The 20500-nt window shown below is 38.3% G+C and overlaps 1 protein-coding gene across 1 annotated transcript in view; it reads right to left on the reverse strand.

Moving 5' to 3' along the window:
• Positions 1–2415: 2415 nt before the first annotated feature.
• LOC104538210 (DNA-binding protein SATB1-like) overlaps positions 2416–20500 on the reverse strand; it is a gene marked incomplete at its 5' end in the record, with an annotated part of 46057 nt that continues 27972 nt past the window's right edge. Inside the window, 3 exon segments of the mRNA XM_010181329.1 lie at positions 2416–4004; positions 6581–6676; positions 7182–7385. Coding sequence (XP_010179631.1) covers positions 3519–4004; positions 6581–6676; positions 7182–7385 — 786 coding nt within the window.

Below are 20500 nucleotides of genomic sequence, written 5' to 3' on the forward strand. Positions count from 1 at the left end.
TCCCCAAGTATACACAAAATATTCATTTCATATACTCTGAGTAAAGTCTTCCTCAGTGAATTTTACTAACAGCTTCCCAACTATTAGTGTTTTGATGTCTCAATTTATGTTCTTTGTTACAGTCCAGTCTGATTTCCTAGTCTTTGCAGAAATGGAAAGGTTTTTTTGCATTGCTTTTTTGTTTGGTTGGTTGTTTTTTTGTTTGGATTTTTTGTGTGTGTGGTTTGTTTTGGTTTTGGTTTTTGTTTGGGGGGGTGGTTTTTTTTTGTTTTTTTTTTTATTTATTATTTTTAGGATTATGCCAGATGGTGAGAAAACAGAAAAGAAAAGGACATAAGGTAATTTTCTAGGTAGTCTATCCGGTCCATGAGTCAAGGTGGCATATGCTTGTAGTAGCTTAACTCCTAACAGTAAAAATCTCTCATATCCACATAAAGTTGGGATCCTTAATACCCATATCATCTTTGAAAATGCGGCTAAGGATTTAACAAAAGTGCTTTTGGTCACTTAGGCCAAGTTAAAAGACCATACTTGCAGCCCACCCACTGGGACACAAAAGTGCACTGATTCAAACCTCTGTGCAGGTAATATGTGACTACAGAGGCTGAACTACTTGGAATATAACCTCAGCTAGGCTAGAAGAAAGAAAAACCAAGATGATGGAAAAGAAACAGCTATAATAACCATCTGCAAACACACATGGCCTCTACTTCAGCACCCACAAAACTTAAAAGGGTAGAAGAAAAGGAAATTGCTTTCAAAATAGCAAAGACAACCTATAAACATTTCTTCTTATGCTTTTATAGGGTGTTGGACTATTTGCTCTGTTTCTGGTATTAGGAGTGCAGTGTGTATTGGCTTTTAGCGTGAAAAGAGGTATATTCCAGGAAAGTCTTTCCTTCACTTCTCTTCTACCCTGCACATGCACTCATACCAGTTTAAAAGTGTAATATTTTTTCTTAGGCAGCCCTGTCATAATGATCACTGGCACTTCATCCAGCCCAAGGGCACCAGAGGTATTGTTCTGTGCATCAAACCAGCTTGCATTACATCTCACCCTGTCCCACGGCTGTGAACAGGAATCTGTCCTAGCTCTGAGCAGCTGCATGGCTCTATAAAGCAATGATCCTTTTTGAAGTAAATGAAGAAACAATGGTGACCACAGTGACTTCCCTGAGCTAGGCTTTGCCCTTTTGCAACCAGCATAGCTTTGGGCTATGGATAGCTAATACAAGCACCTTAAGCAAGAGCATAGTTTGACTGTCCTCCCCTCGGAATGCAATGCCAAATTATACACCAGTGTCCCTCCTAATGCTTGTTTTCCTCTCAGAGTGGTACAAGGGCTCTTTTCTTGTGACTCAGGACTGCATCCCAAGCCTAAATCACAGTGCAAGCCCCCACACAGCCCTGGGAGCAGCCAATGAACCCCACAGGCAGAGACAGAGGAGCTGGGCAACCTGTGGCAATTTTAAACATGTGGAATGAAAACCTGCTTTGTTGCCTAATATGTGTCTTCCTAAATAACTTAATACAGCTAAAGGGTGAAATTTGCTGCAATCTAAGAGTCATTTGTGCCTTTGAAGCTGATCCTGAGTTTTGCAAACTTTTAGTCATTATAGAAGAGCTGAGCTGAATTGGAATCCCAAATCCCACGGGGTGCAAGTTGTTTCTCTCCTAGAAAAATAAAACAACGGTGTGTACTTCACAACTTTCAGCTGCAGATTTCCCTCCAGCCTAGACATGAGCCTTGCATAAATTCAGAGCTTACCAACTGTTATGGCTTTACCAAGAACCTTATTAGTGACATTAAAAATAATCTTGTGTAGAAGAGGACTGCTATATGCAAAGCCCATCTTTCCTATTTACGTTGTGACTATTAATGGTTTTTTTTAATGTTTATACATTAGTGCAAGGAATAGTGTTAGCATAATTCTAGTGTAAAATAAAACCAGCTGTATCCATTATAAGTGCATTACTGCCAGGAACTGTAAATATGTTTATGCCTGATAGCCTTTTGACTCAATAATATCCTCCTATCTCTGTTGGGCAGACAAGTTTTTAAACCAAGAAAAGATAGGTTATGATTTTCATAACCAAACTGTGTTTCTTTCTGAAGTATGTTATCTAAATTCAAATTTTAAGATGGTCATTAAAAAAAATCTGCCTGTGATTTTAAAGGAGAACAATTGAAATGCCATCTTCAAAGTGGTGGCAAGAAGGTACAATGTGCACTAAGAACAAGTTATTCCTCCCAGATATACACATACGCAGACAAACCCTGCCATATCATACCATACAAACAATTTTAATTGTGTAGTTACAGTCAATAACCACTCCTAGTCAGAACATTTCTGCATAAAGAAAATTGTGATACACTTATAAAAACAGCCAGCTGTAACAAAATAACTGGTGTTTTCATAGCAATAAACTCATAAAAAAGAAATACACCTTTATACAGAAAATTTATACAGCTGTAGCTTTAAAATTGATTGTAAACCAAAGGAAGACACATTGCAAACATCAATTATTTTCACATTAATTGCATAAGTTTCTAAGGTGATCTATTAGTTTTATTTACCTAAGCTTATTTGCATGATAGTAAAAATTGCATACAACAATAAGAGTGAAGCTTATAGTATGAATTGCTTGGATAACATAGAGCACTTTTTATAGGCAACTGTGTAAAGCACATTTTCTCTATTTAAAACTTTTAAGACACTTTGTTTTACTGCCCATCAAAATACATTTATAAATAGAAAAAAAAATCAGTATGATAACAAGAGAAGCAATATTACATTTAACGGAAACTTTCAAAAAAATTAATTACAACATGATGCTGCAGGATCTACAAATAAATAATGAGGACTAAATTGTGTTTCACATTTTCTTTTTCCTTTTCTTTAAAACCATGTAACAATGAGAATGGAAAAAAAAATACAGTGACCTTTATTTCCAAAAGAAAACAAATCTGAATTACGGCAGTGCCATATAATACAAGGCATTTGTTGGCATATGTTATCTTTAAACTGCATTCCACAGTCTATAGTTCTTTTGTAACATACAATAGAACAAGAGTAACAAACTCTTTTTTATTTTATTTTTTTAAATAAATGTGAGTTTCCAAAGATCAAGTGTGGAGTGCTACAGTAATAATTAAAAAACAAGAACAAAACAGAAACAAAAAACAGTAAATCACAAAAGTTGTAATGCTTGTCTGAAGGCTCCAGAATCAAAATCACTGGTATCATGCTTATTGGGTACACTCACAGTGTATCCAGTGAACACAAATTGATATCAAACAATCCTCAACGCTTCATCTGTTGCTGCGAAGCAGTTTGTAAAACCGAGTAAAACATCTAGTGCAGTCTGCATTATCCTTTTTTCAACTTTTGTGCAAGTTTTGGAAGATTCATTGGCCAAACAATGAATAATAAAGGTTTCTGACAGAACGCAAGATGGAATTTTCATTTCATTAGTAAATACCAGTGGCACTGTTGAAAGAAAATAATACTTTTATCTCAGTCTTTCAATTCAGCATTAATCTCTGTGTTCCCTTCTACCGATAATTCTTCTTCTAGTTTAACTGAAAAAAGCGTGTTTGCGTTTTTGTCTTGGATGCTGTCTTCTAAATCCTTGAGCAACTCCTCCTCCTTGTACTCTGCAACATCCACCTCCAAACCAGAATTGTCCTTCAGCTTCCCGTGGTGCTTGAGATAGTACCGCTGGTTCTGAAAGAACTTGATAATGGTGTACTTGGGCAGGTCAAGCTGAGCCGAGAGAGTCTGGATTGCTTCTTCATCTGGATACAGGCCTACGTCTTGGATGAAACTCTGTAGGATCCCTAGTGCTTCCACAGAAATCTTTGTTCGCGGCCGGGGTTTCTGACGATTTTCATCCTCGGATTCAGCTGGTGATGCTACTGTCGGTTGCCTTGGGGGTAGTCTGGGACCTGGTTGCTGTTGCTGTTGCTGCTGTTGTTGTTGCTGCTGTTGTTGCTGCTGCTGCTGCAAGACAAAGCACAGCATATTTTTTTTTTTACATGTGATCTTGCTTATATTTTGTGTTACCAAGAAAATCCAGAGGGAAAATTGCAAAGCTATAAACAAATGCTTAGTAAGTTTAAAAAACAGAAAGGAAAAAGAAAAAAGGCTATTATTGCTGAACTTGAATTAAAATATGAGTTAGCAAGTCTCTGCATATCTCGCATGTGTTTGTATGTGTGTGAACAGAGGCGGGGGATAAAGAGACAGCAGGATATGGGCAGGGAGGTGGAAGGAACACTTTGGCTTTGTCTGACTGAAAGTACTGATGATGAGACATCAGTGCAGTTTAGCTGACAAATTTTAATGAACATGCTCCATGAGACAAGTGTGGAGAAGACAAAATGCTAAGTAGGTGACATAGTATAGGATTAACTTGACCAGCTTAGCCAGAACTGTAGCAAGGGCAAAGTGAGAAAAGTGCCAGATGAGGGCAAACGCACAGGAGCTTTGCCAGCAGCAGCAGCTGCTGCCCAAAAAACAAGGGCTGCAAATCTCTAGCAATAGCTAGACTAAGGGACTGGAGGCATGAGCGAGAAGGAGAGCATTTTAGCTAAGTACAGAAAAATATCCCACTGCTGATTCAAAGTATTGTCAAACTTGCAAACCTTAAGACAGAATGCAGTAGCTGGAAGCACCTAACATCATGCTGTCAAACCCAGCCTCAGCAAGGACAGAGATCTGGAGCTAGGAAATCTGTATTTCCCCTTCTGGCTCTGACCTCCCTTGCCTGTGGACTCAGAGAGGGTCTGCCTTGCCTGTGTTCAACTATCCCAATGTACAAACAGGGAACAAACATATTTACCTGCTTCTGTGTTTGTGCTGGGGATTATTTAGTTAATATTTATAAAGCACTAAGATGCAAAGCTCTAAATAAGTTGCACTATTATTATTGGAAGGGAACATGCTGCATTCCAAAAAAACTCGGGCAATAAAAATGAGCCAGTATGCACATCAGAAGAATAAGATAAAGCAAATCATGATGTAAATAATTAACAAGAGCTTAAAATGAAGTTTTGCAAGCATGGATTCAGAAACATTCTTAAAAGGTGAGGCACTGAGCCCTAGGGACAGAAATGTTATTCTCATCTACCACTGGAGCACAGTACTCTGTAAGATCATGTTTAAAATCAAAAGTAAATTTATCAGCTACTGTTTTTGTTGACAAATCTTTTGCTTCACAGCACAGGAAGCACTAGTTAGTAAGATATTTTGGATCAGCAAATTTCTTGTCATATGGTACAAACCACCAGTTATTATTAAAAAAAACCAACAGCAGCAAAACAAGCAGTTGCTATCACTACATTTCATTTCCCTTTGCGAGTCTCCTCTCAACAATTTTTTGTGTGTTGGTAGTGGTTTCCAAGCTTCCAGTTACAGACCCTAAGAAGCACAAAATACTGTGTGAACAGTATAAATACTGGAGGAATTATAATTCTGTCCAGTTCGCAGTGCCACTTGAGGTTGTGGAGACTTCACATAGGTCTCAAGACCCGGTTTAGAAACTACTGCTTTAAGTGATCATCTTATTGTAAGATCTGACACAAATGCCAGTGGAATTAGGGCTCTTGCCTCATCCCTATTCACATCCTTTCATGTTTTATGGTCTGTGAACAGTCCCATTCAAAGCTTCAATCCCAAAGAGATTCAAGACTACTCCCAGCACATTAAATTCTTACAAGACTGGAGGCTTTGTATATACAGTCTGAAAACTTGTGTCTTAGCTACATATTCATGCATCTCCAACAATTACCATGTAGAAGAGCAGAGACAAAACTCAGGCCCAATCTCCCAATCCTTACTCTTACAAGTCATATGAAGAGATTACAATGCAACTGCTTCTGTGAATAATATTTGAGAGATCAAACACACAACTTTTATCAACAAGGCAAGAAAATCTAAGTAAGTGGCATAGTGGCTGAATGTTTATACTGTGCAGAAGCTTCTCCTTTTATCCCCCTAAGAAGCGATTTTATTAAAAACAATGTACATTTTCAAACGAGTGCTGTTTTATTACTTAATATAGATCTTTCTCTCTCTTTTTGCTAAATCAAACAGCAAGTTTCCAGGCTTTCACAATTATTTTAGTACTTGATATCCTAAGGGATTGTCTTATTCAGTTTCCTTTATCTTTAATATACACTCATGTTGTTTCTGGCTGTGAGATAACTCTATCCTTCCTAGCTTTATAAATATTTTTCTGTATAGGTAATACAAACGATACACTGGGGCTCAGCTGAGGTTGGGAAAGCACAAGGTAATCTCTGCCCTTTAAGAAGGAGCAGTTAAAAGGCTGGCCTCAGGTCTTTCATGAGAAAGGATTAGAGAGTCCCCAGTTCAGAGACAGTAGTCCGCACTGCCGGCTACACGATTTAGGAAAACAACCAGCTGTGCTCCTGGTTTGCGGTGCCTGTGGAAGCAAAAGGTGGGCACAGCCCCCCTGCTGGCTGGGGTGCCACCGGGGCTGACCCACAGCAGAGGGAGGCCCATGTCTCTCCCCTCCTGTCTCTTCCTGACTCGGTGCCCTTGTGCCAGCTCACCTGCGGAGCAGCACCCAGCCAAGTTCCAGCAGTCAGCAGGCCTGGTAAGAAAGCGCCTCTATGCTCTCCTTTCCCAAAGGTGGTGGGAGAGGGGCTCTGAATGAAAAAACAAACAAACATTGACTCACCCCAGCCTCCGCTGGGGTTAAAGTGGGATGAAGAATCCCCTTCCCTTCACTCCTACCCAAGGTGAGCCGCTCCCGTTGAGGGTTTGAACTTAAGCTTTTGAACAGAAACACAACAAGGTCCTCCCACTTTGCTGGGAAGGCATGTGACAACTGGTGCCAAACACCTCCGCCTTTCGGTCTTGACACCTGTCTAACCAGGGACAAGCAGCAGGGAGGCCCGCTCTGCCCGGCACGCAGCTGTCTCTGCACCACCGCATCCACGCATGTTTGCGGAAAACCACCGAACCGAAACAAAAACCGTGGGTGGTCCCACGCTCTCCTTTGAACTCTGGTGGTGGATGGCAGCGTGGTCTTGTATCATACCGGGAGACCTGCATTTAGCCTGGCTGGGAGGAAAGAAACACTAATTTCCTTTGCTCCGTTTAAAGCTTTATTTACTTAGCACTCTGCGGGATTGGCCAAGGTAAACTAACCTGAATCTGTTCTGCTGGCACATGGATAATGTGGGAAGGCCTGTCACCATGGTGATGAACTGCATTGCTTTCTTGTTCATAAATGGCATCACGTTCAGGCTGAGGAAGACTGAGGAACCTTCGGATCATGGAGAGATTCTCCCAGAGGGTCCTGTTCTCTGGTGAGGGATCTTCTTTCCAACGTAACAGCTCACAGAGCCACCCCTTGAAGATAACACCAGCAAAACATTAGTTTTTTTCCTCACTTCATGAGGGGCAAAATGAGGGTGAAATGTGTACTTTAGCGGCACTGCATTCTCTCATGCTTTCCCATGGTAAGAAAGGGCTTTCACTATAAAGGCTGGGCTTAAAGCAAACACTGATACTCTGAGACGCTGCCTTGCTATTTCACAGACCCTCACCAACCATTTGGCTTTTCGGAAAGCACCTTCCCCTTGATCCCGTACCACAGCACTATTATTTCCTTGCTTTGTAACAAACCAGTTGATGAAGGCAGAATCCCTCACATGCGTCCCTCTGCAGGACAGGGGTTTCACTCACACCAGTATACTCTCTCTGCTGCCTATTTTCTTTTTATCCATCTGAGAGCATCAACATTGTGTTTCAGGAGTCAACAGACTGTCTGCTGAGCAATTTTTAAACTCCTGGTATTATCACTCAAAACAAGAAACTACTTCACACATCTGCCTTGACTGTAGGTTGCATAATGTACATCATAGCAGTAGAGGAGCTTCCTAAAGTCCTTCCTAAAGACAGCAATCCTTTGACCACATGCAGTCAAGTAATATCTTCCTCCTATCTGCTATGACTAGAGGTGCCTCTCCAGGTGAACTTACTTCAAATGTCAGATGATAATCTGTTTCAAGATTTTTCTCACAGACTGAGAAAAAAACCCAGTCTCTCAGTTTTATGTACACTACTAGGGCTTGGGGGGAGAGGGGACAAGATATGCTCAAGCTTCTGATATACCCTTTGCACCATTTCCACATTGCAGGACAGCAAGTTGCCTAAGAGCTACTCTAATTCAGACATGGTTTGGGGGTACATACTCTGACGTCAGCTACAGAATCCCCTGCAAGAAGTGCAGCAGTTGCTAATTTGCTTTTAAAAGAGACACACAAGTTCATCTTGAAAATTTAACCATTGCTTTCTTATTTCTTCTTAAATTTTAACTGAGGACTTTTTTTTCTTTATTGTGCACTGGTAGTTTTAAAAGAAGAGTACAAACGCTTTAGCTAGCACAATGTGCATCAGCAGCAACTTTTTTTGGTATATTAAAATTTAGAAACAAAATATTACATGTATAAAACATGCATACTTCCTTTGTTTTAGCTTCAAGGATCTGTTTTCAAAACTAGGTCCGTGCAATTCTATTTCTTAATTCTGTAGGAAAGATAATGTGACATTTTATTGAATCAACAAATAATATAAATGTACAGAAGCTTTTAGATCCTTTTTATATGTACTGGTAGTTCAAAAATGGTTTATCCAGAATAGTTTACTGCTAGATACAATAGATGCATGGATACAATATAGATACATATTTTTGTGAAGACATTCATATCTTTAGCTAACAGTTAATAAACACAGTGTAAATATATTGCCACAATAGGAAAAGATGAATGCATTAAGATGGTTTACTTTCACATTGTATAAGAAAATATTTAGTGAGCTGCATATAAAAATTTGAAGCATATTCTCTTGGATGTAAGTGGAAAACTGAACAAATGACACAGGAGAAAATGCCCCTTAGAACAGAAATTATCAAAATGATGAATGTTAGAGAGATGGCGGCAGCAGAGCTGAGAAAGCAAACATTTAAATGGGGTAAAAATCTGCCGGGTACTCAGGATGTGTGCAGGAGAGGGAGGAGTGGTGGCAGCAGAAGGGGCCCCCTGCACCCTGGGAATGGAGCGCAACCCATGCTTCGACCACACGCTAAGGATGTATGCCAGGTACTGCCCCAGGGCTTAGCAAACTGACTGGGAAATGTGGCCAAATGCCTTCATATAGAGCACATAATGTACAGACTGTCCCAGCTGGAATCCTATGGCGTGTTTTTAAAGCAGCAGCAAGGGTCTGTGCATTCTCCCTCCCCACTGTAAGGCACCCTGGGATGTGTTAGCAGGTTAAGGGATGAACACTCCCAGTCCCTAACAAAATCAACGTGTTGCTCGCGTCTCTCTGTCCACCTTACTTCCATGGGGATATGTGCACGATTACACTCAACAGTAGCATTAGTTTTCTGCAGCAAGTTAAAAGAGGTACAATCAGAAAGCACAGGTGGTTTGTAGGGGATGGAGGGAAGAAGAAGATGAAGTGAACCAAATCAAGATCCTTTTAATTGGAATGGTGACTATGTGAATCAGATTTTAAAAAAAAAAAAAAAAGACAGTAGAAACTATTTTTAAATGTCCAGTAGAAAAAATAATTCATAAGCAATCACATTTTATGCTGATTATACATATTTCACAACACCACTTTCTGTTAACTAAGAAATTCCTTCTCCCTTACTGTCTTTTCTGTTTCTACACTTATTAGATCAGACCTTATTTTTATTAATTACTGATGACTAACATTTTATTTCCAGTATTTTTCTACTAACTTTTCCACTGAAATAATATTTCTAATTTCTTTTCTAAATATGATTTTATGAATTGTAACCTGAAGCATGTCTCTAGTAGCCCTTCAGGGAAGCAGCACTTTTGAGATACTGAAATCAGATGCTTCAGACATGGTACATAGAATAGATTGTGTACCGGAATATTCTACCGAAATGTCCCTTTTCCACTGGGTTCATAAAGTTTTTTAAGAAGTAGACATACTCAGATGAAACATATGATGGGCAAGGTGAAAACAACCAACTGAAGTATTCTAAAATTACAACGATAAGAAACAAATCTTTGGTCTTCATGGTTTATTTCTGGAAATACTTTTGAAAGTTGATGTCAAATATTCTCAGGAGAGATAGCAAATGGGCAGTTACAGAGGTTACAGGGTTTACTTTGTCAAGAAATTACAAATTTAATAGCAATATGCTTCCTTTTGGTCCAAGCCAAACGAAAAAGACCCATAATTATTTCATTTAGTTTCAGTTTCAGAATTCTGTATCTGACAAAGATAATTCATAGAAGTCAGCTAAATGAGAAAGTATGAAATGTTTTTGCAAATTTTAGGAAAAGTGATCACACAGACTTTTATAATGGTGAATTTAAAGTTCTGTAAAATTTGTAAGTTTGGTTTCCATTTGATGTAAAGAAGTATGAAATGCAATAGTTAATGCAGTTGAATTTATAAGTGAACCTAACAAGGCTGATTTTTCTCCTTTTATACTCATTTAAGTCTAGAGCAATTTCTGTCTATTTCAAAAAATTTATTCTGAAGGAGGGCTTGGACTACTGTTTTCTTCATGTCTTTATATTCTCATAGGAAGTGGAAAGGGCCACAAAATAATAAAGAAATATTTATCACTCAGATCACAACTGTTTTATACAAAATATATAGTACATAACTAAAAAAAAAACCAAACAAACCTAAAAAACCAAAACCAAACAAAAACAGCCTTAAAGTAATTAAGCTGATATAACTATGCAGCAAGGCAAACTCCCCAAAACTCTGCAATGACATTGGGAACAACCTTGATTTTAAAACAGAGTAAATTTGCCAGGCAACATTACACTGAATATAAAGAGAGTACAAAGCAAAATATAAACATTAGCCACATGTAAATATGTTTGGAGAACTTTCAGGATGTTACTACTTTTCAAACTGACAAAGTTTAATTTGACACCTTCTGTTCTAAAACCTTTGTTTCTATTCAAAATCACGCCTTTAGCTGCTATCAATCACTATGCTCTCCCTATTACTTAAAATACTGGCATGGGCCCTGGATAAGCTGAAAATGCCATGCAGATGAATTCTGAGATAATATGTTCAAACCTGTTATATACAACACAAATCCTGTAAAGTTATGTATTGTAAACCTACATTTATTGGGAACTAAAAGTCTTAAATCCATCTGCTACAAAGAAAATACTGTTATGCACTTTCAAGTAACCAAGTACCATCTGCAAAGGTCTTGCTACAGTAAGCAAGAAAATGGTGAAAAAAAAAAGATGCTAAACCTAAGATATTTAAAATAAATAAGAGTCTTCTGTCTGGTTTTCTGATAGGGATTTAGCAAAGAAACATAAGATATTAGAGGAAAAAAACCTGTGAAAGCCGAAGTGCCAAACTATTGCAGGAAAAGCGCAAAGAGGATAACTGCCAAACATTAGACTCTGGAAGACCCACGAGCACGCTTATTGTAAAGAAAACATCTATGCATTTCATCTGTGTATCCAAATGCTGTTTTATTCAGTCTGAACTGTGCTGAGTTTAAATAAAATATTCTGCTCTTTCACATAGAATTTCTAACAAACTATTATTGCATTCTGGTATCTTATTAAAAGAAAAAAAAAAGATAATTGAAATCTATACTTAAGGTGTAAATACTAATCCTAACTAGATCAAAGAGGGTAGCATTACAAACATGAAAGATACTTTCTGGACAAGGCTTTCCAAATCAGCAACAAACACATCTAGTCTGGGAAGAAAGGGCTTCAAGGTAGAGCAACTAAACTCTTTTGTTTGGTGAATTTGTTATAGTGATAATAATCTGCCCAATAATGAATAGTTCTTACAGGGTAACTAACAAAGACTCCAGCATATGTAAAAGAGCTGTAATTTGAATCTAAGAAGGCAAAACATTTCAGAGTATCAATGCTAAGATATGAACAGTTTTTCTATGGTATAGTGTATCTAAGATTATTTTGCATCGTTCTCAAGGGCATATAGTATAATAAAAGTATATGATGTTAAAAGAAATCAGTCTAAATAGGGAAGTATTTGATACAAACATTTTAGCAGAAACTCTGAATTGCATTTCAGCATCTATTGTGAACAAAGACTAAGTACATAATCCATTAAACAGTACTTCTAACTCAAAAAAATGAGTATTGTGGAATAAACTAAAGTAGGCATTTTGAATGAGCACATTTTCAGCAACTAACTATAAAGCTAGCAATTTATCATTCAGCAAATAATTTTCTACTTTTAAAAGAATCTGTAAGTGTTACTTATGCTAATGAAGACTGTTTTTAATCTGCCCACAAACATGCTAATAGAGGGCAATTTTTTTTATTTACAATGCTGAAGGCACTTCAGTTTAGAGAACACAGATATGAAATTACACTTGGTAAAATGGGCTTTTAATTGTCTGAGCAACCCAAATCCCTCACCTTTAACACAAAAGCTTATAGACAAAACAAAGGAACTCGTGAACTAAAGTTTAAATATTGACTTTTTCCCCTTCAAAAGCCATCCAACTTGCTTTACAAATCTCATTTTTGTTCCAAATGGCTGTGTTCATCATAGATATTTCCATTTCTTTTCAAAACAGAATCCATGTATAGAAGAGAAGAAAAAGGGCCGACATCACCACTAAAATACATGTATATGTTCTTAGTCTTTAGTCTTAAACTTGTAAGCTGCTCATTGTACAGAAAGGTTGCTTTTGGAAAAGTCATAATACTTTGAACGAGATACATAATGGTAGCAAAGGAGTACTGAAAGCATTTTAAATTATTTACTAGGTTAAAAGGGTGAAATGGTACTTTAAATACATCAAATTTCATCATCTGGGCCATTTTTTGGTGGCAAAGTGGTATTGATCTTTCCAAATGCTTAAAATTAACTATTTCCAGAAGGTCATTATTTGATTAAAGGCATTAAAGTTGAGGGTAAGAAATGATGCACTTTGTCTTCTTTCCCATTCAAATAATCATGTAATTTAATCAGAACTATCCCTTCATGTCCTGTAATAAAAATGTTTGTCTTAAGATATTGTTCTTTACCTAACATATTAACCTTTAAATGTTATGAAGTTCTTAAGAATAATCTCTGCTTTGAGAAGATTCTTCCATAATGCAATGAAAGGATCTCCAGCATTTAAATTGATAAGGCCAAATCTCCCCTACACATTGACTGGAAAATGCATTAAATCCTTCAACTGAGATTTCTTACAATGTTCAATGGAATCGAAAATTCAGGGATTTCTGAATCAGTAAGCTCATGCATATGGCATTGAGAAACAAAATAGACAAGTGTCACTTCGGCACAAATACCTCAAACAGGTAACAATGGATGCTGCTTTAATTTATCTGGGAAATTCAGTTTGCATTACATTTGTATTGTCCAGAAAAATACAGCAGGGAATGCACATAGCAAGGTAAGAACAGAGCATTTAATCCAGAATTCATTTTCAGGCTGAGACGACTTAAATCTGACTTCTTTCTGAGTGAAATACCTGTGGGTTCAGATATGAGAACAAGCCTAGATGATAGGAGTGGTCCTTTTTTAGCCTTAAATGTTCTTCTGGAATTTCCTGACTGCAGAAAAACTTACTCTGACTGCAGGAAAATTTATTCTGATTGCAGCTTTATCCTTCCTAAAATACATGAACTGGTTATCCTGGTTATCTCCTGTGCAAACCTGAATAGACCTAAATGCTGCACAGAAGAACTGAAGTCTATTAAAAGAATGGCCACTGGCTATTTTTGTAATTTTTTTTTTTTTAAATTAATAGTCTACCTGGCTTAATAGGTTTTGATACCAAACAACAGATTTGTTAGTGGAAATCTTTTCAATTTGGTGAATGGTGGAGTCACCATCCCTGGAGGTATTTAAAAGACATGTGGATGTGGCACTTAGGGACATGGTTTAGTGGTGAACTTGGCACCAGGTTAATGGTTAGACTCAATCCTAAAGGTCTTTTCCAACCTAAATGATTCCATGATTCTGTGCATTTATCTTGTATTTTCAAGTAATTTTAAGAGCTGATTTCTGTGAGGCACATACTTTCAAGCAATTTTAAAAATGACTGTGAACATTCAACACTTTGGGATTGTCCTATTTTGCTCACAAAACTGTATCTTTAATTCAAGACACAAAAACTGGTCTTAAGAAGATTAGAGGTACCAGAACATGAATGCTTCTTCTTGAGACGTGGCCTAAAGTGATGATAAAGGTGCCCAGAAAGACAGTTGCCTTAGTATTTTATTTATACTAATCGGCCTAAAGTTTCAGGCTTGCCTTTGAGCATTCCCCTTAATCAGAGAAAGTTTGAAACCTGTAGCTGTCCTTTATCTCCAGATATTTCTGGTTTATCTATTTTACTGCTTTCATTACTAGAACATTGAAAGAGGAAGCCAGATGTGAATTTTAAATAAATCTGTATCTGCCATCATAATAGATGAGATTTAGCAAAACAAACAAACTGAAAACCCCACAACCTCACAGGGCTTTTCAGAAGAAAGGTAAACTTCACTAGCAGGAAAAACTTCCTTTGAAGAATACTGAGAGAGAATATGCCATTTCCTTAAATTTCTTATCCAACCTATTATTCAGCTACACCATCTGTCTGGATGTTACCTCCACCTCTTCTCTAGGTTGAGAAAAAAATATAAAATGACCAAACAGCTAGCAGCAGTACTGAGAGTATTGCATTGCAATTTTTTTCTGATATGGTAGGGAAAAAGGATTCCTAATGTCTCCTCTTCCCTCTGCTTTTTCTCCTCTCTAGCAGCAGCACTTAAAAATTAAATACATATTTCTATTCTGGTAAACATCCAAACAAATAAATGCGAAAAGAAAACTTGCTAAAGCAACCTGTAAAATTCAATGACAAGTAGCAAACAAGTACAAAACCAAAATGAGCTGTGGCCCTGCTTCTGCAGTCTCATCTGTCGTATTAGACCTCTCCTACCCAGCACCACGGTGAATGGCTTAGGGCCTGTGCTACCAAAAAGCTTGCTGGATTAAGGTCTGAAGCTGTATCAAAACTGGTAGTTTTGTTCTCTGTATATGAGCACTTGAGACACACCAGCAGCTCATGAAAGAAAAAACCTAACTCGTAACTCTAAAACAGACAAGAAACACGAGTATCATTACTTTTTAGTTGAGTACAGAGGGAATTGAATAATCTAAATGAAGGGCTTCTCCCAACTTGGTTTCTCTGCTCTCAGTCTCCTCCACCTTTCTTTTCCCTTGTTCAAATGTATCTTTTTTACAGTATTGCCTAGCAATGATAGATAGGCATAAGCCCTAATCAAAAACATAATATGCATGCCTTTGAAAATCTTACATAAAATACAACTCCATTTATATGTAAAAAGGCGGCAAAAAAGTGGGTGAAGCTTTATTCTGCTTTCCTCTACTCCAGATCTTTCCTCTTTCACACACACAATTCAATTGGCATTGTAACCGTGAGATAAACGTGACAAAAATGGACTTAATAATAATAAAAAATTTAAACAAGAAAAAACAACTGCTAATTATTAAATAATTCAGTCTTAGTTTGGTACATTACTTTTTATAGTACAGGCATATAAAATGGGTCAGTGGGTTTCACAGAGGGTGACTGGTAATATATGGCCCTTTATCTTTTATTTAAGTAGAGAGAAGTACTGATTTCACTGCAATACCGATGCTTCCCTTGAAAGTAAATAAAACCCCAAATCCAACAATGACCCTTACTGGTCCATATTTATTTATTCTTAAACATGCAATCAATTTTTGTATGGCAGATATATCTGCAGTTTAGTTAGAGAAGAGCCTTTAATAGAAAGAGCCTGGCAATTTTAAAAATCTTTTTTACTACTATCAATTTACAAGTGAACAGCAAAAGTTTATTATTACGTTGCTCTCACAGATACAGCATTTGCTTTGGGGGAAAGACCTTTAGTAAAAAGGCCATAGGGCCAAAGTGTCATTTCCATAATTACTTATACATGCGTATATCATGTTGTTAATTTATTTTTTTAGAAAAGATTATAATTTCCCAGAAGGAGTAATTTAAATCCATGACTTCTTGTCACATGTTTTTCCATTCCAGAATTCATTTTGGATCAGGGGACGATCTACCACACACTGAGGAATCACAAGCTCACAGATATTTGAACTTCATTGTAAATTCAGTTCAGCTCACAAGATGTTCCAACAAGCAACATCATTCCAAAACATACATAGCTCAAATCCATTCGCAGACGTCCCTTCACATTTCTATGGCCCAACTAAATGTTTTCTTACAGATCTGAATTAGACATTTAAATATTCTGAGACAATTTCTTTTAACTCATCTCTTGCAGTCCAGCTGGCTTCTGTGGCTCTCAGTTTCACAGTGAAGAATGCCTAATGCTCTGATAATGCCGAGGGTAAGGAGAGTCTTAAGGAAAGTGAAAAGAAACTTTTCCCTAACTTTCCTCCAAATTTTGTTAACCACAGAAACAGTCAAAATTAATAATGCCCATTATCTCAATGCAGTTAAAAAAAAATAAAAATCTTTAAAATCCACACCTGTGAAAGACACAAACCTCCCAGCAAATGAGACAGGAGCAGCCACAAGTATACATCTCACCCATGGAAAAATAAAGGCTGTGAAACCCTCAGAAAGCTAAAATAACCTTAACTTTTAGCCCGGTTGCTTGGGGCACAAACTTGAAAGAATAAGAAAGCTGGATCAAAAGGGAAGCTGGAGAGATGGGGTTTCTCCCTCTTGGCTGGCCAAGGGTGGGAACCAGCACTGGAGCGTTTTCAGGCAGTTTGTAGTCAGGTTGGGGAAAAAAACAGCCACAAGGGAAAAGCTCCTAGAAAGAGCAGTGCTTAGCATTAGACTTTTCCTCACTGTCCGAGAAAAGTGCCAACCAAACTGAGCCCCAGCTGTATTTTCAGGCAGCAGCTTCAGCCCTTAAATCAGGCACTGCCTGGAGCAGGCACATTTCTTCCAGCCCTGACCCCTCCGTCCCATCCTCTTTCCCCAGCTGGAAAGGATCAATCCCTTTAGTTAACCTCTCTCCTCATGTTAAAGAGTAACAAATGATTTCTCAGAGGTGAAGCAAACTGGCTGCCCCGAAGCAAAAGTAAAAACAATCTCATTTAAGCCCTTCATAGCTTTCTTTTTTAAATAACTGGTTTTATATAAACAGTGGAAAGTTCATATATCTGAAGAGGTTTCTCTTGCACGTTATGTATACTAGAGATGCTAAGCACCTGGCTCAGCAAAATACCTACTCACCTAAGTAAACCCACAGACGTAACTGATACACGTGCAATTCTTGCTCCAAAACTTCAGGGAATTCTGCTAAGGACCACTCAGTCCAAACATCTTTACTTTACAAAGAACCTGAGAACTATTTTCATATGCTTCTCAAATGCCATCCGGAAGTAAGGGAACATGATACTGCACAGGAATAAAAATGAGATGACCACTGAATAACAATGTGTTTTCAGATAAAACTGGCAGATTTGCAACAAGATAAATATTTGCAAATTGGAATTTTTCCCCATTTAGCTAGCTCTGTGCTTGCACTAGTCTATTCATTATATGCCAATAATTTGAGGTAATTTGTAACCAAAAATCTGAAGTTTGACTTTGAGGCTAAATTTAAGGAAAATAAAAAAGATTGACACAATGAGAAATTATAAGGAATAGTTAAATTAAAAAATATATGAAACAAAACATTGCCTCCCTTCTCACCTTGCACCTAGAAATCCTTTAACATTCTTCCAGGTGTCGTGTGTTTTGAAATACCCAGTTTAACATTAAGGGAGAAAACATCTCTTATTTCTTACTGCTTCCTCTGGCTGACAACCCTTCACCTGAATTGAATCGATTGCTCCTTTAACAAACTGCTTCTCGGACTGTTACTGTATATTTGTGTTTGCATAAGATGCCTTTATTCTTTGCAGTAAACGTGTTTAGCAGCTCTGGGTTTTGAGAGGAATTTTACCCTGTCGTTTCCTGTTTAGCTACGGGTTGAGCTCGCTTTTGTTTTCTGCGCTGTTTACTTGGTACCCTGCTTCCCCCATTGCTGGGAACCATGGGCTGCTCGCGAACTCCTCAACCTCCCTCTCGGCTCTGGCACCACAGCTTTGTTTTTATTTCTGTACGTCATTAACTCTCCTACTGCTTGCTCAGACTTCCCCTCCCTTTTAAAATTTTTTTTAAAGTGCTGTAGTTTCTTCACGTTAAAACACTGATACACTGAATCTTCAAAAACCTCCCGAACCAGTGATCTGCCCACAGCAGTCATCAGAAACCCGAGAAATCAAGAACGCGGCTCTTTCCCCCCGATATCTGTGTTGTCACACAGGGAAAGGAATAATGTTTCACCCACAAAGCCAGCAGTGCTGGTGACTGGTCCTCGACTCCCCACCACTGCAACAAGGGCTTGGGGGGATGCAGCTGGGGTGGGATGTCCTAGGCACAGCTCCCACATGCAGGGGTCAGCAGTAGGACAGGAGAAAGGGACAGATGGAACGAAAGTGAATGGTGAGGGTAAATACAGGAGAGGAACGGGGTGGGAAAAAGTCAAAGGGGGGTAAGAGGAGAACTGGAATTAGTGACAATGGCAAGAGGAAAATAAAACAAAAGGTGAGGATACGGAATGCAGGAAGAGAGATTAAGAAAATCCATCCTGCTACAAACAGCACCTCTTGTCAGGCCGACAGCAGGTGCTGCCTGCAGAAGAGCTGATTCATGCACCTGGAGTGTAGGAACTGAAACACCTCTACCTAAGAAAGAAAAACTAAAAATACAGACTCAAAGGAGGTGGGAGAGGGTGCTGCGCTTTTTTCTTTAGTCAATCCAGTGCTTCCCAATTGCACAGCATTTTTTGAATAGTTTTGCAAAGAAACGAGAGCTGGATTTCTGGAGCCTTGCAAGAATCCCGATGGTTCATTTCAGCATTATCTCTTCCAATGTGACCTCTTTCTGCCCTCCTCTTCACCTTACTCCAAAACTCATTTTTGAGACATCTGCAGCCATAGCACCTCTGGGGCTTTGGCTGCACCTCCAGAGGATTTCCCTTTTGTTCGGGAACTGCACAGATCCCGGGGGAGTAAGTAACTGAGGTGGCACTGCTATGCAGCATGAGATGTTGATGGCACATCTATGGTGACCTACCCCAGCTCAGCTCTGGGAGACTGGAAATGCAGACAGTGACTGCTGGCCAAGTGGTACGAGCATGGGTCTTTAACCCTCTCTGCAGCAGCCTGAGGGGCTCATCTGGGGAACAAAATTCTCTGCTACAAGCTGTGGTTTTCAGTAGCTTTCAGCTACTTTACAGCTTTTCAGTGTCCTGCTCACCTTCTTCTGACTGACTTTGAACACCAAGTCTTAGTTCCCGGTCTCCTGCACTTCTGATATTGCCACTGCATCACGAATCACTGGCAGTGGATAAAACAGTCTCTTACTAAAGCTTTTTTGTTTTTTTAAAAACCTCCACTGGAAGCCTTATTACAGATTAGATTTAATGAATATCTATCCGATGCACTGCACCACTCCTCTTGCCTGACAATACCTGCAACAGCTTTTGGGGAACCTGCTCAGTTGCATTCTGCACTCCTACATGTTTTTACATCTTGCTGTAAGAATTTTTATAGAACCATATAATTAAAACTTTCTATCAAAATTGCATTACTTTTTGCTCTGTGTAGGAAAAGTAGCCAACAGTGATCCACTAAAGAGTAGACGGTTTCAAAAAAACCCCACCTTACTAAGTATTGTGGGCAAGCTGAACAATTTAACAGAAAAAATGGATTTATAAAAAATGTAAAACACTTTACAGACAACATTTAGTTTCTTAAAAATTAACCATAATCTAACCAATCATAAATGCTGGAATGTTTTCATTTAAAAAAAAACCAACAATTTTTCATTTGTGAAAATTCTAGACACTTTGAGGATTCTTTTTTTAAAAGATTTTTTTCCCCAAAGGAAGAGGGGTAAAGGGAAGAGACAGCAAAGACACAAAATATGTGGTGAAAAACTTTGGCAGAAAATTTTATTTCTGCTAAATTCAGGCAGCAGTGAAGAATACATGTTTTGGTTAGAAGCTCTTCTTATAGCTAGGTGTTTGCTGGCACATTATTTTGAAACACGGCACAGTAGGATGACTTCTTTAATACGTGGGCATAAAACCCAGAGATTAGAAAGTCTCAGAGTGAGAGACAAAACCCCCGTGCGATATCCAATTTCTTTGCCAAAGCAAGGTAGGTTTTTAATAAAGGTCAGGGAGAAATAATCTCCAAAGACGGCAGTGTCTCTTTCCCCCTATATGTTTACTGTTTTTATTTCACTCATTTACAGTGGAAGGCAGACCTTGACGCACATGCACGCGCGCGCACACACACACACATAAAAGGAAACAACAACCAAAGAGGAGAGAGGAAAAAAAAAAAGCGCCTGAAATTTTAGTTACACCACATGTGGTTTTCATTTG

This window comes from Mesitornis unicolor, unplaced genomic scaffold (genome assembly GCF_000695765.1).
Source record: "Mesitornis unicolor isolate BGI_N332 unplaced genomic scaffold, ASM69576v1 scaffold6753, whole genome shotgun sequence".
Taxonomy (NCBI): domain Eukaryota; kingdom Metazoa; phylum Chordata; class Aves; order Mesitornithiformes; family Mesitornithidae; genus Mesitornis; species Mesitornis unicolor.